The sequence below is a fragment of the Bidens hawaiensis genome, unplaced genomic scaffold (genome assembly GCF_021521415.1).
Source record: "Bidens hawaiensis isolate Kalapana, Puna unplaced genomic scaffold, B.hawaiensis_p1.1 tig00009662_1, whole genome shotgun sequence".
In the NCBI taxonomy this organism is placed as follows: domain Eukaryota; kingdom Viridiplantae; phylum Streptophyta; class Magnoliopsida; order Asterales; family Asteraceae; genus Bidens; species Bidens hawaiensis.
In genome coordinates, this window is record NW_027491725.1 from 835,712 (window position 1) to 860,275 (window position 24,564).

At 34.4% G+C, this 24,564-nt stretch overlaps 1 protein-coding gene across 1 annotated transcript; it reads right to left on the reverse strand.

Moving 5' to 3' along the window:
• Positions 1-9,487: 9,487 nt before the first annotated feature.
• Positions 9,488-14,204, reverse strand: LOC143533371 (putative beta-1,3-galactosyltransferase 2). Its single transcript, XM_077028187.1, has 11 exons — positions 13,803-14,204; positions 13,125-13,221; positions 12,950-13,023; positions 12,606-12,814; positions 12,191-12,254; positions 11,554-11,626; positions 11,332-11,452; positions 11,046-11,133; positions 10,834-10,959; positions 10,639-10,748; positions 9,488-9,966 (listed from the first exon to the last, which is right to left on the reverse strand). The coding sequence occupies exons 1-11, from the start codon at positions 13,925-13,927 to the stop codon at positions 9,818-9,820; spliced, it is 1,236 nt and encodes a 411-aa protein (XP_076884302.1). The 5' UTR covers positions 13,928-14,204; the 3' UTR covers positions 9,488-9,817.
• Positions 14,205-24,564: the final 10,360 nt, after the last annotated feature.

Below are 24,564 nucleotides of genomic sequence, written 5' to 3' on the forward strand. Positions count from 1 at the left end.
TCATCGCCGATGTTCGGGCTAGTGATGAGCTTGGGAACTGCGTTGCTATCCTTCTGAAAGCTTCTAAATAAGCTGGTCCCAACTGGGTTTCCAAGAAGGTTACCAGTTTGGCTCAACTTCCAAGCGTCCGGATGAGTATGTCATAGCTGGTCAAGACACTGTTGCCATCTTTAAGCAGAAATCAAAGGATTTCGATTCGTTGAAATTTTCTTTGACGGATCAGATAACCGAGCTTGTTGATAAGGAAGACAACATTCAGCAGTTAAAGACTCTTCTTGAGCTTGATGAAGAGGAAGAAGATGCAGAAGATGTGGGAGATGCGGGAGGCAGGGATACGGAACACGAAGATGTCACGCCATAGATAGATCTTTTTCTTTCTTTTTGATTAGGCTTCTCCACCTCTTGTAATCCCTTTTTGTATAAATAAAGAAGGTTTATTATTGTATCCGGCACACTTTGTTTATTTTTTACAATATAAGTGTTTTCCGAGGATCTTCTTTGTGTACGAATAAAGGATTATATAATAGTACAAGTCTCAAATGTCTGAAATGAAAATTTTCATAACTGAGGCATAAGCCGAATTACAAGAAGCAAAAATACATAAGTTGTAAACATCCAACTAAGCACGTAGGCCAGAAAAGAGAAACAGACTATATGTAATATTTCTTTAGTTGGGCCCCATTCCAAGTTCTAGGGATCTCAGTCCCAACTTGTAGGCCCCTTTAGATAAAACTTTCTTGATTTTGTGGGGTCCTTCCCATGTTGGGGCCAACTTGCCTGGAGGTTCTTGCCCGGAGGCCTCGTTGTTGCGGAAGACAAAGTCTCCCGCATCGAATTCACATCTTTGAACCCGCGAGTTGTAATATCTTTGCAACTGTCGTTTGTAATTATGCTCGCGGATTGATGCTAGTTCTCTCCTTTCCTAGAGGAGGTCAAGGTTCATCCGGAGTTCATGATAATTATCCTCAATCATAAGAACTCTGGCGGATGGGATACCAATCTCGGCGGGAATCATGGCTTCTGTGTCATATGTCAAACTGAAGGGGGTTTCAGAATTACTGGAATTCCTTTGAGTGCGTAAGGCCCATAGTACATGGGGCAACTCGTCCACCCATCCCGTTCGTTTCATTCCTAATCTCGTTTTGATTCCTTCTTTAATCGTCCGGTTAGTTCTTTCGACTTGACCATTCGCTTACGGGTGAGCTACAGAGGTAAAGATTTGAGAAATGTGTAATTCTTTTAACCATTCTTGTAACCCACTGTCCGCGAATTGTGTCCCGTTGTCACTAACGAGCTCTAGGGGGAGGCCGAAACGACATATGATGAATTCCCACAAGAATTTTTTGACGCTGGCTGCTGTTATAGAAGCAACTGGTTTGGCCTCCACCCATTTTGTAAAGTAATCGATAGCTACTATTAAGAATTTGACCCGTCCAGGGCTTCAGGGAAGGTCCCATGATATCAATAGCCCATTTTGGAACGGCGAAGCTGAAGTGACTGGAACTAACTCGTTCTTTGGTCGTAACGCGTTAGGGGCATGCCGTTGACAAGAATCGCACTTTCTGATTTCATTCACCGCATCCAAGTGCATCCCCGGCCAATAGTATCCAGCATTCATTAATTTCACCACGACCATGCGCGGGCCAGCGTGAAGACCACAAATGCCTTGTTGAACTTCTCTGATTAGGTAGTTCGCGTCCTCGGCATCTACACATCGTAGTAATGGTCCAAGGAAGGAACGTCGGTACAAAACACCGTCAAGTATCTGATAGTTCAAGGCTTTGTTCTTTATCTTCCAGGCCACTGCCTTTCCTTCCGGAAGTGCTCCGTATGACAAGTATGCTATAATGGGTGTCATCCAGGATTCTACTCCCGTTTAGGTCACTAAAACTTGATGTTGCGGAACAGACGAGCGGTCTAATATTTCGATGCGGATGTCTTTGGCAAAATGTTCAAAGTTTGTTGAAGCCAATTTACTGAGAGCATCCGCTGATTTGTTTTCGCTTCTCTTTATATGGATAACTTTGCAAGAAGAGAATTGGAGCATCAGATCTTTCGCCTGTGACACATATGAAGCCATGATATCATTTTTTGCTTCATATGTGCCGCTGATCTGTCCCGCAATTAACATGGAATCTACCCTGGCTTCCAAATGTTTGACCCCAAGCTCTTTGGCTATCTGTAAGCCCGCCAAGAAAGCTTCATATTCTGCCTCGTTGTTGGTACTTTTGAAGTCCAACTTTATGGCATATGTAAACTCATGGCCTTTGGGATTGACTAGCCTGAGGCCTGCGCCACATCCCTCACTGCTTGAAGCTCCGTCCGTAAATAAGGACCAAATTTGTCCTGACTCCGGAGGTGCTTGGGGTTGTTGCTCGATCAAACATTCTTTTTCTTTGTGACGTGGGACTTCTGTCACGAAGTCCGCCAACACCTGCCCTTTGATTGCTGGCCTAGGTTTGTATTCTATTTCGTGTTCGCCTAGCTCGATGGCCCATTTGGCCAATCCCCCAGACAATTCTGGCTTACTGAGAACGTTTTTGAGCTTGTATCCAGTTAAGACGTTGATGGGGTGCCCTTGAAAGTACCTGCGGAGGCGTCGGGCAGCATAGACTAGTGCCAAAACAAGTTTTTCTAGCATGGAATATCTTGTTTCTGGGTCTGATAGTGTTCTTCTGACGTAGTAGATCGATGTTTGAACATTCTTGCGATCTGTCAGAAGGACGGCCCCTATGGCAATGTCTGAAGCTGATAGGTATAGCGTTAAAGGTTCTCCCGCGCGAGGTGCTGTTAACGTGGGAAGTTCCATCAAACATTTTTAACCTCCAGAAGGCTTGTTCCGCCTCCGCGGTCCATTTAAATTGTGCTTTCTTGAGGCAATTTCTCAGAGTTGAAATGAAAGGATGAGACTTTGTTGCATGGTTTGCCAAGAATCGATTCAAAGCGACCAGTCGACCATTGAGTGTCTGAACTTCCTTGAGGGAAGATAGGGAAGGCATGCAAGCTATAGCTTGAACTTTATCTGGATTAGCTTTGAAGCCCGTATCCGTGACAATTACTCCAAGAAACTTTCCTTCTTCCATTCCGAATGAGCACTTGGCCGGATTCAATTTCATGTTAATACTTATTAAGGTTTCAAAAGTTTCTTCAATATCTCTCAACATCTGATCTTCCTCAACACTTTTGATTACGAGATCATCCATATAGACCTCTAAATTTTGACTAATTTGTTCTTTAAACGCTATGTCCATCAATCGTTGATACATGGCTCCCGCATTTTTCAGTTCGAAAGGCATCATTTTGTAACAAAAGGTGCCTTGATCGGTACGAAATGCTGTTTTGTCTTTATCTCTCGCTGCCATGCGGATCTAATGGTAACCTTTGTAAGCATCCAGAAAGCACTTGAATTTGAATGTTGCCACAACATCAACCTTGAGATTTATTTCAGGTAAAGGATAACAATCCTTGGGACATGCTTTATTCAGGTCTTTGAAATCAATACACATCCGCCATGACCCATTGCTTTTGGGGACAATAACAGGATTAGCAACCCAGGTCTGATAATGAATTGGGCGGATGATTCCAGCTTGTAAGAGGTCCTGGACTTGCTCGTTTATTGCTTTTGTTTGTTCCGGACCCATCTTACGTTTTTTTTGAACAATTGGTGTAAACAACGGGTTTACCCTTAATTTGTGTTCCGCAATGTTCCGCGGAACACCGGTCATATCGGCGGGTTGCCACGCGAAAACATCAATATTCTTTGATAATAACTGTTTCAAGAAGGTCCGTAGTATCTCGGAAATAGCAGGTCCTATTGTTACAGTTTGATCAGGAAATTTTTTGTTCAAAACCCATTTCTCTGGTTCAGTCTTCACGGTTTGTTTTGGAATCTTGCTAGGTTTTGAGCTCTCGGTTGCAAAACAGTGTCGATTAACATGAATTATTGCTATGCCAGTGCAAGTTGGAACTCCTACTGCACCGTGTGTCGTGGACGGATGAGCATTAAAGTCACCAATTGCTTCTCGTCCAAGAATAATGTCATGTTTTGATGTTGCTGGCAGAACCAAAAATTCGACCTCCTCGGTCCTAGAATGAATTCCGTCGCTTAGGGTGACTGGGAATAAAATTACACCTCGCGGATGAATTATTTCCCCTCCGAAACCAGATACCGGAGCGTGGATGGGCTTTAATCTTTCTTTGTCTTCTTCGTCAAGCTGTTCAAAACATTGTTCATACATAATGTCCGAAGTACTACCGGTTTCGAAGAAGACATATTGGGAACGATAGTGTCCGAATAAGGCGGTGATGATCAAGGGGTTTTTGTTATTCGGGCCCCCTTGATTCGAGGAAATATCACTGGCTCATTCTTCCATTCCTCATCATCAGACTCCTTCCTCTTTTTCCTTGTATCGTATCCGCCTTGTATCATATGGACGTTTAAATCACTGACTTGCTTTTTACTCGGACCCTGGATATCCCGTGCAAGAGTTTTACCATTTTCAGGTTTCCCACCTTTTACCAGGTGTCCAAGTTTTCCAGACTTTACAGCCGCTTCAATTTCATTTTTTAATGTTCTGCACTCATTCGTATTATGACCAATGTCATCATGGTACGGACAGCTTTTTCGGGTCAAGGAATGACCTCTCATCAGTGGCTGCGGTTTTCTAAAATTCACATTCTCCGTGGTGAGAATTTCGGTGGGAGTCTTTGAAAGAGGAGTCCAATTATTGGGACCTCGGTTCGAGGGTCCCGCTTTGTTTTTGTTGCCTATGAGGGATCGTGCATCAAATGGTTTTGGTGCTTCCGTACTTGGCTGAAGTCTCGACTAGATAGGGCCTTTCGCCTGTCTATTTGGTCTCGGAGTTTGAAACTCGACTTTAAATTTGTGCTTTGAGTTACCACTTCTCAATGTTTTCTCAGTGTTCGCATACACCTTTGTTGCAGTCATGAGATCGTCCCATTCTTTTGGCATTCCATCTCTTCCAGTAAGTGTGCGGACTAAATCATCACATCTGACGTTTTTATGGAAGGCATCACGAAGCATGTCTTTGCTAATTCCACCAATGTTCAGGCTCTCGTTATTGAACCTGGTGATAAAATCTTCTATAGATTCGTTATCGCGACGAACGACATCTAAAATTTCTGATTGGTCTCGCGTATCTTTCTTCTGCTGGCTGAAGTGTTGAGAAATTTTTTCACCAGATCGTCCCAACTAGAAATCTCTCCGTCAGGTAACTTTTCAAACCACTCTCTTGCTGCCCATGTTAGTGTCAATGCAAACATGTGACACCAATAGGGGAGCGTCCAACCACTAACACCTCCTACCGCTATAAAATTCTAAAGATGATCACTTGGATCAGTCATACCATTATATTTACCCACTGATGTAGGTATTTTAGCATTGACAGGAAAGGGTGCTGTGGCAATACTTGCTATGAACTTTAATTTTTCGGCGAAAGCCGCGGGGCGATATGGTTTGGTAAAGTCTCGTTTAGCATTGCTATGGTACTTGGTGTGGCAGACTATGTCATGCGGACGACTACTTCTCGCCTGTGAGCTCATCCTACTATCCCCGGTATACATACTGTAATCTCCCGGGTGGTAAGATGAATCGTAACTATCAAACTCGTCCAAATAAGATGGTATCCGCATGTCTATGCGAGGACGAGGGCGTAGCCTCGGTAATTCGCCAAACTCTAGCTCCGCCTGTTGGCTGTAACGAATCTGACTTCCTCTCACTATTGGTGGAGGGGAAGGGGATCCCCTAGGGGATTCCTCATAATCCAAAGTGCGAGCGTGAAGTCGTTCGTTATGTTTTCTACGTTCGTATTCAGCCACCAAACTTTGTTGTTGCACGTGGAGCCACTCTTTAGGAGTTAATGCTCCTCTGGATCTAGAATTACGTTGATGAGATCTCGCCATATCAGAATCGCCTGAATTATTTTCCAGATCCAATTCTGGCCGTTTCCGGCGAGTCTCTTCCGTAATTCGTTTTTGATTACCCAAATTGGAACCTTCCGGTGCCAAGGCACGTCCCATGTTTGTGGGAGTGGGACCGGTTGGTTCTGTAAAATTTTCTAGGGTAAAACCCCCAGGTGTTACCTCAGTGATTTGTGACCCCGTAGCAGGGACACGTTCAAGAGCACGACCACTTGGAGTCGTGATACGTGCAAAAACACTAAGACTCGGAGGTGCTTCTATGTTAGTTACACGTGAATCGGGTGCAGGAGTTCCCGTCGGCCCTTCAGGAAGTTTACTCATATCAAACGAACCAAAAAACCAACGGAGAAAAAATTATGCATTTCTAACACCAAAAACGGATGGCGCCAATGAAGAAACACGGATCCGATCCCCAGGTATGGGTCCTGGATCCAATGAGTCCACAGGGTAAAGTACGATAATTATGACTAAGGTATGAGTGTAACTTCCCAAAGCCCAATGACCGGAACCTGCAAAACAGACACCGTGAGTCTCGTTACAGGAAGGACAAGAGGGGGGGGTCTTCCTGTAACCACCCTCCGGCGTGAGAATCAGTAACGTTTGTAAATGGAGAAAGTACTGAAGTAAACGGACTAAGTGTAGTCAGAATGCAAGTTAGTGAATGAATACCTCATACCGTCTGACAAGGTATTTATAGCCGAAGGACGTAGGAAGGTGATTGGGCCAGCTGTCCTCTTCTAGAAGATCTTCAATAACTGCCTGGACGCGTGTCCTTTTATGAAAGGTTGAGCTATACGTCCCATGTGCATGGGTATAACAACCTGGACACGTGTCGCCCAGTGATAGGACAGATCGCACCCTGGCCATGTGCACGGTTATAACAACCTGGCCAGGTGTCCTTTATTCATTGGTCAGTAGGTCACGTATTCCGCAAGCAACAATCGTGGATATTCTTCTAGATGGTAATTGGTTGGTGACAGCTGTCCCGCTGGCACTTCCTCTCGGTCGTTTGGGTGGACTGATGTCCTATCCTGCGGACGACTTTCGAGGGTGCAAGGATGCTTCTGCGCGTGGTATGAGGACGTTCTTCCTCCATCGTGATATGCGGGTGATCCGTATGCCCTGCGGGTGGTCTATTAGAGGTTCCTCTATGACCCGCGGGTGGTACTTAAGAGTATTTGGGTCTTTTTAGTACCCTACCTCTATAGGTAACTTCTTTTTGGTATTTTTCATATTTTTTCGTACCGTCTTTTTACTAAACACGAAACTTTATATTAATACTTGCAAGATCCTAGAACAAAGATCACAAATATCAGTTATCAATATCAAGATTGAGAGGTAAAGTTCAAGATAGCCCAAATTTCCCATTATTCTAGAGTTGCATTTCACACAATTTTTTATCCAAGGAAAAGAATTTTTATTGAATATGGTTTGCACTTTGCACTTTGTTACAAGTATTTATTTGCTAGTAAACATAAAGATAATACGAGTGAACGTCTAACTTGAGTTGTTGATATGTTTTGTATGTTTGGGAACTAATAATATACAAGCACACGCGTTTGACGTACTTTGTTTTTTAGAACGGTGAATTTCTTGTATTTTAGCTACTGTACTCTCCAATTTTAGAGAGTCATGTTGCTTCACTCTGGACAGACTATGTTGTAATATCCGAGCCCATGTTGGATTGTTCCCCCGGGAAAGCATACGCCAGATGCCACTTGACAGTCGTCGTGCCGTCACAAGCGGAAAACTCTGGCATAACACACACGATAGGATGAAAACCTAGGTGGGCTCTAGAAACTGATTGAGTAACTCCTACTTGTGGACCGAACGGATGATGTTTTTTATGGACTTTTCTACACACATATAATATTGTCTTTTATTTTATACTAATATATTTTCTGGAGTTATATTCCATTTGTGGAGGGTGTTCATATTGATTCTTCATATTGTCTTAACCTCTAAATTCTTCTTGAATTAATAACTTCAATTTCTGAGCACGATGGCATTTTTCCTGAATTTATTGTATGATATTAATATTAGTTTGTTTATAGTGGGAACAAAATCTCTTTTGACTGGCGGTTCAACAAACATTTGGTGGATGGAATTTTAGGTCATATGTCAGTATGTCACAGGCAATTGTTGGCCATCAAATCCATATTCATTTTTTTTTAACAGCCAACTAAGTAACGCCGGGTACCCCGTACGAGGCTCCTATTGGCTAAAGGTAGCCCGAGCCGGCCACTAGTCCGGACAGACGGAGCCCCTAGCGGTCCACCTGTTGAGGGATTCACCGGATAAAACCCGACCCCCACGCCCGCCAAACGGCACGACAACGAGGAGCCGGTAAAACCGGGTGAGATCAGGACTCGAACCCTAGCAAGCCAGGGTCATCCCTCATATCTCCCATATAAGTTGGTGGTAGTGAGGTTTGATCTCTCTACCTCTCACTTGTAAAATGAGTGCTCTACCATTATGCCACAACCAACTTATAAAATCCATCTTCATTTGGTCGATGAATAACATTTTTCCATTCCCAATTTAAGATAAAAGAATAAAAAATACGTATAGCAAAATAAAATTATAGTTATAAAATACGTTAACAGTTCTAAATATCTACTTTATTTTTATAAGTATGCATGTTCCGTAAGACTACGATATTACTCGTCTTATTTTTATTATTTTCTTCTATTCTTGTTGAGTAAGCGTGATATCTGTCAAGTACATGAAGTCGCGAATGCTTATATCTTAAAGCAATTTTGATGATTCACTTATTTGATTTTGATTTATAGTCTAAATACCTAAAAATAAGATTTCTCTATGAATAATGCTCTCATTTTGTTTTCTAAAATTCACACCTAACTCTTTTTAAATGTATAAATGCTCCATGTTAATAAATTCATTCTCTAGTTGAGGTAACAAAGTCAATAAGGTACCCATAAGGTACCCACAACACCATAATAATCACAAGACAACATTTAAGGTCCCTGGTCTTTGTAGTTGCAGGTCACCTCTCCCTACAGCCATATAAAATTGACCATTGTCCTTAAAAGCAAATAATAAAATAATAAAAGGTTAGCTTTAATCAATTTATACGTAATAATTTGATGGTATAGGAAAAGAAAACGTTTAATACCTTCTAAAATATTTTATTAAAAAATATAATTATTAATGATATTGTTATTACAACTAATTTTATAAACCGTGTTTAATACACCGATGAAAATATGAAAACAAAAAAAAACTAATTCTTGTTTTTGCAAGTCTTATATGCAAGGGTGTTCTGTTATTCTAATCCACACTCAAATCTATGAATTTTGAAACAAACCGACTCGATTATTTGAATTATATAAATTTAAAATTGAATATAATCCATATAGTTTTGTTTATTTTTTTTTGTGCGTATGTTATTTAATCTCATAATTCATGTTGTTCAAGTTAACCCGATTTCAAATTGGTTTTTCGTGTAGTTGGTTTAAATCCTTGCAAGTGCAATGTTAAGGATTTTAGATGGGAAAAATTGTTCAAAAAATTGTCCAAACTTAATTTTTAATATACTTTTTATAAGACCAAAATTCAGTGTCACTTACAACTTGAAACAACATCACCTTAAATCTGCTCAATTAAAATTTTATTACCAAAAATAGAAAGAAACAAATGTGCAAAGAGCAAGTGCCTCTTGCTTTGCTTGCATTTCTCTAACTGTAATATTTTTGAAGAAATCTGGCATAGCAGGGCATCTCTTCAATTGACCTCCACTCCAATGGTGTCTAAATATACATACTTTTTTGTTCTTTACAAACCTTGGCTTTGGCTTAATTTCTTGATCTTTTAACTCTTTCCAAATTTAGAAAGAAAACTCAACAAACCGGTAATCTCAAAATGTGGCTGACCAAACTGCATTTTCGCCCTCGCCACATCGTCTATGGACTTCCTTTATCATGTCAACAGACCGACAAATCCCACTACAAGTCCAGTCAAATGATGCTACGCATATGTTTCCGGCTTGTGCTTTCCACTCACAATCTACAAAAGACATGATACAAATAGCCGGAGTTAGAAAGTTTTGTTTGTGTTTTGGCTGCTTTATTAAAATTGATTATATGTTTATTGTGTCATAATACAACAGCAAAAGTGGTGTAAACGTGTGAATGAGATAAACACATGGACAGTTTTATTAAGCAATCCAAACACAAAACTAGATGGGGAGATTTGGACTACATACTTACAAATTGATTGATTCACATTATTATTTATTATTATTATTACTATTATTACTATTATTACTATTATCTCTAACAGGAATTAAGAAAGAAACCGAAAAAAACAGTACAATGAGGTCAAAAAATAACAAAAAATATTTTTTAACGTATAATACCTTGTTTAAATTCATTTTAGGACAATTGTTAAAAAAATGTCACGTTAGCAATACTCACAGTCCCGTTGGTTTGAGAGTGACAGAGGAATATAAGTTGAAAGTTGGGAGTGTTTCCGGCCAACAAGTGAAAGTTGGGGGATTATTAAAATCAATAACACATATTTTTACATAATTAAATCCCATAAATTTTCAAACTTAATAATTTTATTAAAACTGTTCTTTTATGCATAATTTAGTTCCTAAACTTTATTAAAGAGACCTGTCGTTAAGTTTAAAATCTTGTTTTTATCATGTATAGACTAGAAAATCCGAAGCTTTACCAGGTGGCGTCCCGCAGCATAATCTTCGATCGTCAATATGCTCAACATCAAGCCCGATAAACCAAGATCCTAACGAAACGTCCTCGTTTGCATACTTATGTAACATGTGCCTGAAATAATTATTTTAACACAATATTATTAGAGAACCAACATAATGAATTAACAAATAAATAAATTGTGGAAACAAAACTTAACTGATTTAATGAGATATAAGTAGCCAAATCTTTCGAAATGGCGTATAATTGTCCAGTGGCATGGCGGAAATACTTGTTTCCGGACTCACCAAATTTCCAGTGTTCTGGTTCATGGTACCTTACTCCTCTGTTCCATTATAAATTAATTAAAAAAAATGCAACAAAATTAAAATTCTTCAATAATTTACAATTTAAGATTGGGATTTTGCTTACTTTTGAGCGAGTACCGGACCAGACTTCATGCAACCAATATATACCCTTTTCTTCTTCCTATGTCTAACTAATGTATGACCTAGTGTGGCTGCAATCAAGATTTGAAAACCGGTTATAAAAGTCAAACTTTGACCGTTGACCCATTTTAATTTTGGGTTTTGAAGTTAGTGGTGTGAAGTATTGATTTACATTGGCTATTGTGACACACTGTAGAACCTTTGAAGTTAATTGTTTTGACTTTTTGAAGTCAAAATTGAACTTTAATTATGGTAAATGTCAGAATTACCTATGTTCACATGGACATCATCGTCAACCTTGATGTAAAACTCTGCATCCCACATATTAACAGCAGTTGCAAAATATGTTTTGGTCTTCGCAGACAATTCAAGGTAACCTTCTACATGTTCCTGGTGATATTCAGGTCATTAAAGGTTAATCACTGAAATTTCTACTAAATAAATTTAGTTATCAAAATATAATAAAAGGAAAAGACTAAAAAAAGGTGTACCAGTCTCAAGAAATCACCATGCTTTCTGTCTTCAGCTTCTATAGCTCGGTCTAGTATGCCTCCTACCGTAGCACTGCCAAAATGATTATAGAATTTAGATATAATTCAATCCGTGTTTCTTACAAATATTTAGTATTTTATTTAATGATATAGCAGGATACATTCAACAGATAACAAACTTTTAAATAATGAACTATGAGAACAACATCATACTTTTATACATAAATTGTCCAACTTCTAAAGAAAAAAAGGTGTTCATCAATGTAAGATTTTTCACTAAGTAAAATTGTTCTTGATCTCTTAGGCCATCCATTGAAGTATGATTAGATCCATGAGACAAAAAAAATGATTTCTTTAGTTAAGAACATAAAGATCTAATCTAATGAGCTTTAAATGTGTAAGCCAAATGATTAACTTAAAAGTTTTGGCACATGAAATCCTGAAAAGTTTATGTTATTATATGCTTTTTTGTGCAAAAGTTCACTTGATATATTTGGAGTGACTTCACTTTTTCCATCATTGTTATAATCAACAATCATTATTTTTAAAAAAATCATTTTTATTTTATGAAATGTAAAAATTAATATAAATTTTTAAAAGAATTGTAAAAATATGATAAGGAAAGTAAAGAACGCACCTATGGCCGATGACAAAACGCATTATGATACCCTTCTCGTCCTCTAATTTTTGCCTTTTTTCACCTATACATTCACAATTAAAGATAACAAAGATAAAGAATAAACACAAATTTTTACAGGTCAGATTTGACGCTTTTTGTCCAAAAATTTTAATTTTCTATAAATAATTAGTCTGCAAATATGGTTACAAAAAATATAATATTTAATAAAAAATAATTTTCAATAACTGTTTAACAACAAAAAACAGTTTTATAATAATAACTTTAAAATAAAAGACTATTGATGAGGTTTTAAAAGTGAAAATACAATTTTGCAGAAATGTGAGTTTTTTTTTTTTATTTTTTAGCAATTTTTCTACTATTTGAAAATAAAACATAAAGTCATAAACCAAATTGATTGCGGGCTCTAACAAACCTTGAGGCATCCAAGTAGCCCGTACTGAATCTCTTCTTTTACGACTACTGAAAGCAGTATTAATTCCAACGACCATCAAGTACTTTCTCTTTTCGGACGAACTATGCGTGTCTTCTCCTGATATTGGGGATCCGTTCACAATTGATTCTTGGATGGACCTTGCTGCAGCTAATTCCATCTCTAAGCTCGAAATTGTTTTGTCTAATGTTCTATAAAAATATTTAAAAAAAACGTTAGTTGCAAACAAATAAACAAATAAGCATTCTTTTAAAGAATGCAATACGTAAATAAGTTGTTTAAATAAACAATTTTAAAAACTTAATAAAGAAGCAGCTAAAACTTACCGTATAGCCTCATGAGTCTTGGATACTTCCCCAAATATTTGTTTGGGGTCGCGTTTGACATTCTTCATATGTAACTAAAATAACCAAACAAGGTAAAGTATATAAAACTTAACCATAATTTTTTTTTTTTAAAAGTATCTATATATTTTTAAGATTTCTTGAAGGAAAAACATACCTTTCTTAGATCACAGCCTTCTGATACTAATCTTAGACCTTCAGATTCTAGAGCAGTTGGTCTTGTAATCAGTTTGGAATCAGACTCTGTCCACATTCTGTGACAAGTTGTGATAAATTATAAATACAACATTTTTTTGTACTTTATGAAGTAATTATAAATCAAGATTTATTCTAGGTAGAACTACCACTAAAACAATTATGAGTATACCAACTGCCCATTTGCTTATTTATTTATTATTATTATTTTTTAAAATATATACTTTAACTATATATAATATAAGAAAATAATAATAGTAATAGTAATATGGATTTTTTTGTTGGTGTCTCAGCACCCTTCCCAGACTCTTACCATAATAATTGGATTTTACTTGTACAAAAAAGTGTTTATTTCTAAAAAAAGATATTAATGCTTAGAACAAGGTACATATGATGATCAAATTGCAGAGACCGATATCTTCACAAACAAGAGTACAAGACATCATAAACTAGATCTGCAAATTTGTTACAAAAGCATGGGGGCTCATGTAAAAAAAACATATCATAAAAACAACTAAATAAGGAAAGCCATGAATTACACAACACAAATCCATGTACTTAATTAGTTAATTTAATTTACATCTTTAAAGTGTAACATACAAAAATTCCCAAAATAAATAAAAAAAAAAGAGATTTGTACCTATTGGTGAAGAGTAATCCAGCACAAAAGCTGCTGATACATAACAAAAAAGTCCATTTTTGTGAGATAAGGTTTCTTGAAGGTTGATGATCTCCTCGGTTCTTCATGATTAGTGTTTCTTTCATGCCGTGAAACTTACTTTATTCTTACCCGATGAACACGGTTCAGTTGAATTCAAGTGAACCCATTTGTCAAATATTGAAGACCCTTATATTATAGTTTCAAATTATTAAAACTCCAAATAATTTGAAAATATAGGTGTCAAGAACAGAGGGAAATGGAAAGAGAGATGGGAGCCGAATATATAAAGAGGTACCCTGTACTTATTCTAATTTGTACCTTTCTTTATCCCTTTGCCTTTGTTCTTTGCTCTCTCTCTCTCACTCTCTCTCTCTCTATAGTCTCAACTCATATATATATATATATATATAATGCAGTCTCTCTCTCTATCTTCTCTTTGCAGGGAAGGACGTCGGTTTAATATAAGTGAGGGAAGACCCACTAACTACAACCCCCTGTGTTATTAGAGAATGACCGGACGGTCCGTCAACAAGTATCAACGTCAAACTAGTCGGATGGAAAAAGATTTACGTTTGCGCAAATTGAATTATACTCCATCCGTCCCATTAAAAGTGTCATGGTTTGAAAACACGAAATTCATTATGGATTGAATGATTACTCCTTTTGTTTACCAAATAACAATAATTTCCTTGAAAATTGGGTACATCAATATTGCTTATTAATGTTAGGTGTGTGTATGTGTTTAAGGATAAACTTTAAAATTGACTAATAAATTTTGAAAATTGACATTTGTAATTACACAAATAAAAAAAGGAAATGTGGACATTTTTAATTTGACGAAGGGAGTAATAATTAAATCGATAACACATTGACTGGTAATATTTCATTCTGATAATTTGATCAATGAGACTTCTAATTGAAACAATCAGTTGCAACATTCTGATTGATCAATACTTTCACTGACAAGTTGTCCAAGTATCCTGTACTCCATAGAAAATGCAAGCATATTGGATTTCGTTTCCATATTTCACGTGATTTGGTTAAAAATGAAATAGTTACACTGTATCATTGTGGTACGGGCGATCAAACAACAGGTGTACTCACTAAACCGTTGAATTATAACAAACCATAAATTTAAAATAAAGAGATAAGTGAAGGAACCACCATAGTATAAATAGGTTTATAAATAGGATGAATCATCTCAAATTGGTGGAGGAAAGAAATGGAGAAGGAACCACCATGGTATAAATAGGTTTGTAAACTCTTGTCCCACATCGCTAGATTAACAAACTAATGAGCTCTTTATAAGAAATGAAATTTCTATGTTGATGTTCTTATAAGACATATCACACCTAGTGGTCCTAGCGGAGGGTGCGAAGCACCCGCATGCGCACGGGCTCGGGCGCAATGTGGCGCTTTGATGGTACACTTTGCACTTCGCGAGCCGCATTAAGGGCCGCCATAGTATTTTTGTTGAAAATTAAAATAAAATAAAAATCCTTCCATCGCATACCGCGACGGGTTTGGGTTACCCATCGCGTACCGCGACGTGGAGGTTATGCAGAGGCCACGTGGCGTGCCACGTCGCAGGCCTAGGGCTAACTCAACGAAGCTATAAGATGTCCGAAACTTACTATAAATTGAAAGGCAACGGGACTTCATTTCTTCGCTCAAACTTTCGTTCTCTCTGAATTCACACACACATATAATTATATATTAATAGTATAATACCGAGTTATTGCAACGATATCCTATCCGATCGAAAGAAGCTTATATACACGAATCCAAAAGCTCTGACTGTTAAGGTATGACATTGTGACATCTGTAAAGTTTCTAATCTCGTGATTATCGTTATGATTATTGGTTTTATACTAATCTAGGTATACTACATTGTGTTTATCTTAGGTGCTTAATACCAGGAGGTGTTATTTAAGTGTAAACTTGCAAGGTGAGACATTCGAGTTTTTGTACCACTCACATTTGTGTAAGACAACTGTTTTTCCGACACTGTCATGATGATTTCAAAACATATAAAACTCATGGCAGATGGTCTAAACGTTTTCAAATATATTTTTAAAAGTATTTTAAATACATTACAGTGATTAAGTCTCTGTAGACTTACGGGATGATTACTACTGGTATTGTGGGGTTTTGTATACAAGGCTTGCCTACTGGGCTATTACACGTTACTTATTGGACAAGTGTTAGCCAATAAGTAATATGACCACAGTCATAGATACGGTCGAGTGACAAGTACCTTTTGGTAATTTGTAAGCAGGCAAGTGTAAAAACATCTTAATGTTGTAACTGTAAAATGTGTCATTTACAAATGAATGCACTCACCAGTATTTCTTGCTGATCAAATATTTTAAACATGTTTTAGGTGACTTGTTAAAGACAAAAGAATGATGTCTGTGGGCTTCCAGCTTAAATAAGTGGCTTGTCACCAGAATAAAGAAACGTGTTTTGTAAATTAGGGTTTAACCCAATAAAACTTATGTTTGTATCAAAATGGATTAAATTCCCGGTTTATCATAATAATAAACATGGTGTTTTTATAACTCTGATCATTTTTCCTAACTACGGTTCTGATGAAATGTTACCCAGAAAAACCATTAGACTATCAAGTAAATCTAAGAAATTTAGATATCCATATTGAAAATATAAAGCATAAGCTTAAACAATGTTATACAGATAATCCATTACAATTTTGGAATAAAAATCATATAACAGCAAAATTAGAAATGAAAGATAAAGAGGGCAAATTGTTTTTTATAAAAGCTTTTACTTGTGTATTATCAGTTCTTAGTAAAAATCTAACTGGTAATAGAAAATAATAAAGCTTTTGACAACTTTTTACAACTGCTAAAAGCTCTTTTTCGTTAATATGATATCTTGTTTCAGTGTCATTCGCAAGTATTTATATCTCTGTTTCAAATTAATTATGAGAATTTACCTTATAAGACCCAAGAGATTCAAATATTTAAAAGTATTTTAAAATTAAAAAGAACAAGGGTCCAACATGCTTCCGTACCTTTTTCCCGTTTTGACCAAGATATCGTCGGGTTACACCAGGAGTCTTTTTACTAGGTTATCCCAGACCAAACCTAAGTAGCCTGAGGTAACTCCTCTCTGGCTCCTTCAGCAATATTCAGCTCAACCAGGTTTCGTTTCCTACTTCCGGTGTATGGTAAAAAGGAACAGTTCGTAGTTGAAGATTTCCTCTTTTTAAAAGAGAAATACTTCTAAATAGGAAGAACACCCAAAGGTATTATAAGGAACGTGAAAGTTTTTATTTCATGATGGGTATTTTACAATGAAGATGTGAAAGAAAGTACATAAGTAAATACAAACACTCTTATTTTTAATACATGAAAGCTTAAACACTCTTTTTTGAAATTTTGTTCCAGGCCCGATGATCTTCTTCTTCCTTCTTTTTCTTCTTATATAGGCCCCTTATCCCTTTAGATAGACTTCACCACTTTGTCATCTATATCTTGTTTCCATGTGATATTCTTTTTCTTGAAATTCTCCATTGTCAGATCATTGAATTTGGTGTTGAGATTCCTCATGGAAACTTGAACTTTGGCTTTTCTTTTCTCTTGCATCCATGTTCCCTATGGGAACTCTAACATTTGGATTTATATGATCCATGCATTCCAACTTTTGTATGTATATCATGAGAGTTTATCCATTATTTATTAAATCATTAATTTATGAAATCTAATTTTTATAAGATTAATTAAAATCTTAATCTTCAGATGATGTTTGACTCTCTTTAGGAGAATCAATAATCATATTGTCCTTTTTCTTAGAACAAGCTGGACAAACATTGTGTTGATGTTTTCTGGTTAAGCACAGTTTATATTGAGCTTGAGGACTTGATGCTATAACACCAGTATCCAAAAATCTGATTTTATCCTCTATATATTTTTTAGCTGCCGGAGGAGTTCTCCTTGCTGGAGCTATCATAACAGAGGAATGCATCTTACTTCCTCCATAAGTTCTAAATTCTCTTTTAAAAATATTTTCTAAAGTACAAAGAATTATCTTCATACCAAGTGCTCTTCTGTTATGAATATCATTTTCATTAAAACTTTGAAAAGTTTTTAATCTTTCTGTCTCTATATTGTAAGAAAGAGATGCATGAACCTTTTCTATTATAATCAGATGATATGCAGGGTAATTATTGTTTTTATAAAAATCAAGCCCTATAGAAAATAGTTTTAACACCATAACATCACTTGGAGTAATAGTAGAGTTATATAGATAACTGTCCCTTACTCCGTCCCTAACCCATTTTGGTAAAAAGGAAATTTCTGGGAAATTTGGTGATGTAAGATATATTGAATTTATTGATCCAAAATCATACCAGTATCTTACTTCTTCAGGGGAATTACCTTGTAAGTAATTAATTCTGGGGTAAACCCCAGTACAATCAACATATCTTATATCTGTATTTTTAAGGTTATATAAATCTCTCATTTTAAACCACTGTTGCTCAACAAGATCTTGTTGAGTTGGTATCCTTTGGAAAGTATTATCAAAATTTGAAGTCTGCCCAGAATGTGGTTTAAAATTAAAATGTTTTTCTTTAGGTTCATCTTGATCAGAAGTAAGTTCTGTTGTTTGAACTCCCTTTGAAGATGACGGGATATCTCTTTTTTCTATTTTCACCTCCTTATATATAGGAGATAAATCCACTCTTTCTTTTATTTGGTGTTTTACCAAAGATTTCAATATCATGCTATCATATTCATAAAAGACTATTTTTGAGTCTATAAGAAGACAATTTCTTGTGATCAAATCTTTTAGGTCTGAGACCTGTTCAGGGAGAGTGCTAAAATAACTTAGCATCTCTTTCATATCTTTCATTATTTCTTTTATAGACACCACCTGCCTATCCATGTCTTCAATATGCTTATCCATTTTTTGGGCTATCTCATGATCTTCCATCTCTGGTTAAAAAATCTGCTAATACATTTTTATCAGATTTAATTATTTCTATATCAAAATTATATTCGGATAGTAAAGTTTGCCATCTAATTAACCTTTTATACTCAGGTTTAGAGGGCAAATTGTTTTTTATAAAAGCTTTTACTTATGTATTATCAGTTCTTAGTAAAAATCTAACTGGTAATAGAAAATAATAAAGCTTTTGACAACTTTTTACAACTGCTAAAAGCTCTTTTTCGTTAATATGATATCTTGTTTCAGTGTTACTAAAAGTGCCTGAATAGTATCTACAAATGCTTTCACCAACTTTTTTATTTTCGGAGTCATAGTCTATTTTTTTAAGTATCCCACTCCAATAATATTCTGAAGCATCTGTTTCTAATATCAAATCATCGTTTTCTTTAGGTAATTGTAATTTTGGTAAGTTCCTACAATATTCTTTTATATTTTTCACTTGGTCTTCTAAGCTTTTATCAAAACTAAATATCTTATCTTTCTTTAATAGGTTTTGAAAATGCTTTCTTATATCTGCGAGATTTTTAATAAAATCTGAAGCATAATTCAATATACCAAGAAAACTACGTACTTGCTTTTTATCTATTAATTTATTAGGAAATGATATAATTTTTTCAATAATATGGCTCTGGAGTTCTATTCCTTTACCATCTATTTTCATTCCTAAAAAATCAATATTATCTTTTAGTAAGCTAGTTTTTCGTTCAGATAGGGCTAAACCATGTTTTATACATAAATCTATAAATATATCAAGATGTTTTAAATGATTATTGATATTATCAGATAATATTAAAATGTCATCAATATAAACAAAAATAAAATCGTAATTTTTGAATATAGTATCCATTTTTCTTTGAAAAATCTGTAGTGCATTTTTTAATCCAAAAGGCATCACAAGCCATTCATACTGACCTTGAGGGGTGGAGAATGCAGTATAACTAATACTATCAGGATGCATTTTTATTTGCCAAAATCCACTTTTACAATCAAACTTAGAAAATATATTTTTATTTCTAGTCCAGTTTATTAAACTTTCTTTATGAGGTAAGAAATATCCATCAAAACAATATTATCATTTAATTTTTTATAGTTTATTACCATTCTAGGTTTTCCCCTTATTATTTCTGCATGTTTTCTTACCAGAAATGCAGGAGAACTATGTGGGCTGTGGCTAGCTCTAATTAATCTCAAATCTAAAAGTTCTTTTAATTGGGTGCTAAATTCTTTTTGGTCTTCTGGATTATATCTCATGTGCTTTATTCTTATTTCCTTATCTTTATCTTTCATTTCTAATTTTGCTGTTATATGATTTTTATTCCAAAATTGTAATGGATTATCTGTATAACATTGTTTAAACTTATGCTCTATATTTTCAATATGGATATCTAAATTTCTTAGATTTACTTGATAGTCTAATGGTTTTTCTGGGTAACATTGTAAAATCGGGATTCCTTTTTCAAGTTTTGGGTTTGGTTTGTAGCCTATATCACCACGCTTGCTGACGCATTTTGTAAAATTAATTGGAAATTTTCTTCCGTATGCATTTTTTATTCTTTTAACAACTATTAAGTGGTGGCATGGTGTTTTTAATATTATTTGATATGCTATTATATCAAAAGTTATCTTATTAAATCTTTCTAAAAAATCACTTCCTAATAATACGTCTGATCATGAATCATAAAAGTAGAATGGGGGACATTTAACTAGATATGATCCTAACAATATTATTGGATTTCTTATTCCTCTTCTTAAAGAGACTATATCCTTAGAAAAACTAATACCATTACAAGGTGTTAAATCCTCATGGTATTCTTCTGGAAAGCATTCTGGTTTACAAATACTTAATCCTGAACCACTATCTATGTAAGCTGCAAAATACTCGGCTTTATAATCTTTATAAGTGATTCCTATTGGAATATAAATACTTCTAGGGCTTGTCATTTTGGTATATATATTAGTTTATCATATCGTGTTATTTTTAACCCGTAGGAGGTTATCTGATATGGTTTAACATTTTCTAAAAATGTCAATCCTAACATAATTTCTAATGTGTCGTTTTCATCCTCATTACTTATTAGTAATCTTAATGGAATTTTTTCATTTCCAAATTTTATCATAGTTTCCACAGCTTCATTAATCTCATGTAGTTCACTATTAAAATTAGTATACTGGTGAGGTTCGTCTAATGGATATTTTTGTAAATTCTTACAAAGTTTGAAATTTATATAGTTTCCATTTGCACCTGTATCTATTAAAATGTTTACATGAGAATATTTATTTCCATTAAAGTATTCTCCTTGTATTTTGTAATTTTTTATAGTATCTTCTTTTGCTTTAATTATGTCAGAGAATCTATTAGAATTTGTATCTCTTATTAAAGGGTGACTAATTATACTTTTATTAGAAAATGATAATCTAGAAGAAACATTATTAGATAATAATAACGGTTTATCTTGTAAATCAAGACTTAATGGTCTTGAATCTATTTCTTCTATTTTAGGTAAGGTAGGCGTTTGTATCTGACACACATCATTAAATAAAAAAGGAAAATCTATTGTGTCTTTTATACTAAAACAATCGGAATGATGAGTATTCGATATTGCATAAGAGATAGCATATGTAATAGAATATGGCCTGTTTTGTTGTTTAAAGAAATCTTTTCTTTTAAAATCTTGTAATAAACTTAACGTTTTATCAAAATCCTTGTCTTGAATATGATAGGAAATTCTTGAATAAATATTAAATTTAAGTTTTCCATATTGTAAATTTTCTCTTAATATTCCAAGACACGCTTCTTCTCTATTTTGGATCCTATTGTCCATGATTGCTAATTCTATAGGAGTATCTATACCTTCTTTAAATGTGGATTTTATTATTATTTGGATGGCTCCAACGTGAACCCATCCTAAAGTATATTTCTTATTTCTGGTCTTACCTTTTGTATTTTTTCTTGAATATCCTTTTTAGATAATAAAGGTATCATAACTTTATTGGATGTTATATTAATATCTAGAGCTCTTTCTTGAATGTTTAATCCATAATATAAATGATGATCTCTAGGTCTTATTCCTAATCTTTGTAAAGTATTCAATTTAAATCCTGAATAGTTTGATAACGAAAAATTTTCATGTTGTATTTGCTTAAGCCTTTTCTTATCTATTAAAATTTCATGTTTATATTCTTCTAATTGTTCATTTTGACAATCGATTACGTTATTATTTATTTTACTACTAGAGGCTGTATCCAATCTATTCATCTTCAGATGACGTATATTCTGTTTCAGTTAAAATAAATATACTTTCATCAGAGTCTATTTCTTGAAAATCATTTATTGGTATAAAATCTCCTTCTTCGATCATTTTTCCTATATCCTCGTCTATTTCAAATATTTTAAGATTCTTTTTAAACTTTTTTGGACATTCATTTGGATAATGACCTTTTTCATGACAGAAATAACATTTACATTTCTTAGGACCTCGTTTTCTTTTATAAGTAAGCTTAAACGTCTTCTTATATCCCTTTCTCTTATAGTATTTTGTTTTACGCTTTTTAAAATATTTTTTTCTAAAATGAGTTCTTTTCTTATATTTTCTTTTTATCTTTCCATAATAATATGAACTATTACATCCAATTATTAAAGGCATTTTTGGACTACTACAACATAAAGATATTTTTCTTTTTAATCCCTTGTTTAATTTAGCTAATATAGCATCTCCGCACCATTCACTTAATTTATCTCTAACATGAGTTGTTCTTTTTCCTAACGTATCAGCTGTTCCTGGATTATAAGTTTTTATTAATCTTTGTCCCCAAGGGTCTGGTATTTTTGCAAAATATAATGCTAAATAACTATTCATATCCGGTACTTGATTATATATATGGTAATAATAATCTTGAAATACACAAATATATCTATCTATTTCACATATGTCACATAATTGTAATCTTATTAAGGCTGTTGAGTATTTTTCGATAGTTGCTGAGTCTTTTATAATATTTCCTTCTCCACAAAATTCTAACCTAAAGGCTTCCACTGCTCTTGTTATTATGTTTGCAATTATTTCATCTTGTTCAAATATTGTTCTCTTTATATCTAAAGGTAAATTTGCCAATATCTTAAAGCACTATTTATTAAAGTTCTTTCTAAGAATCCTTGAAGTGTTTCAATATCCATTCTATTAACAGAAACTGCTATTCTTAAAGCTGTTTCCCATTTATCTATTGCTTCTTCCGTATTTTTTATACAATCTACGTCTAAATATATTCCAAAGGGATTAATTGGTTCATTTTTCATATTCTGGTATGGTTTATAATTATCTTCATTTTTTATTGTTGATTTTACAGCAGCATATCCTTGTGCTGACCTACGGGTTTCATCTCTTATTGGAATTTTAGAATTTGTACTTGAGCTTGTTTGTTCAGTATCATTAATATTAAAGTTTTCTTCATTAGCCTTTATATTTATAAAATTATCATTTAATTCCATATCCCCTATCTTTGTTATTAAATTTTCTATTTCAGGAGATACGTAAACTTCGCTTTCAGAGTCGTCTGAGCTCATTTCTAATTTCTTTTATATTCTTTAGGAATTTTCATATTTTGTAAAAGTTGAACTAAAGGTTCCTGAAATCTATTTGGGGTTATTTTGTTTTTTCTATTTGGGAACGCTGCTTCTAATAAATCTATAATCGTATCTAATTTAAAAATTATTTTATCTCCATAAAATATAATTGTTTTTTGTAATTCTATCATATCTCTATCTATTTTTAAAGAGTTTTCTGTTTCTTTTAGTTTATTAAAACTATTATTTTCCATTATGGTGAAGGGTATTGCCAATCAGTATCATCATAATAGTATTCGGAATTAGTAAATTCATATCCACTAAAATTAAAGTCTTCATCTGAAATATAATCTTCATCAAAATCATAATCTGAATTAAAAGTTTGACTAATTTCTTCTGTTTGCATTATAAAAGTATTATTTATAAAATTAAAATCTAAGTATATTAAGTTATTAAAATCGTATTCATGTATATTAAATTCATCGGCTAGAGCCCCCGCGAAAGAAATTTGCGTGGCTCTGATACCAATTTCAGAGGTACCAGCGGAAAAATATGAACGATTTAAGATTATTAGTTCAAGTAAGTTATTATCCATGAAATTTAAGATTATTTCTAAGTTTAAGAAACTTATGAATTTTATAAACCACATATTATAACAAATATTTAATAAGTATGCAAAATTTAAACACATAGGGATTATTTTTAAGTGTAATTTAAAATTATTAAGGCAAGTATTTATATCTCTGAATCAAATTAATTATGAGAATTTTCCTTATAAGACCCAAGAGATTCAAATATTTAAAAGTATTTTAAAATTAAAAAGAACAAGGGTCCAACATGCTTCCGTACCTTTTTCCCATTTTAACCAAGATATCGCCGGGTTACACCAGGAGTCTTTTTACTAGGTTATTCCAGACCAAACCTAAGTAGCCTTAGGTAACTCCTCTCTGGCTCCTTCAGCAATATTCAGCTCAACCAGGTTTCGTTTCCTACTTCCGGTGTATGGTAAAAAGGAACAGTTCGTAGTTGGAGATTTCCTCTTTTTAAAAGAGAAATACTTCTAAATAGGAAGAACACCCAAAGGTATTATAAGGAACGTGAAAGTTTTTATTTCATGATGGGTATTTTACAATGAAGATGTGAAAGAAAATACATAAGTAAATACAAACACTCTTATTTTTAATACATTAAAGCTTAAACACTCTTTTT

Excerpts from the sequence above, each read along its gene's own strand:
- LOC143533371 (XM_077028187.1), bottom strand. The coding sequence starts at position 13,927 with ATGAAAGAAACACTAATCATGAAGAACCGAGGAGATCATCAACCTTCA. Across the intron at positions 12,255-12,605 it reads GGCTACTTGGATGCCTCAAG|GTGAAAAAAGGCAAAAATTA; the intron begins GTTTGTTAGAGC and ends GTGAATGTATAG. Across the intron at positions 11,627-12,190 it reads CGTTTTGTCATCGGCCATAG|TGCTACGGTAGGAGGCATAC; the intron begins GTGCGTTCTTTA and ends TCATTTTGGCAG.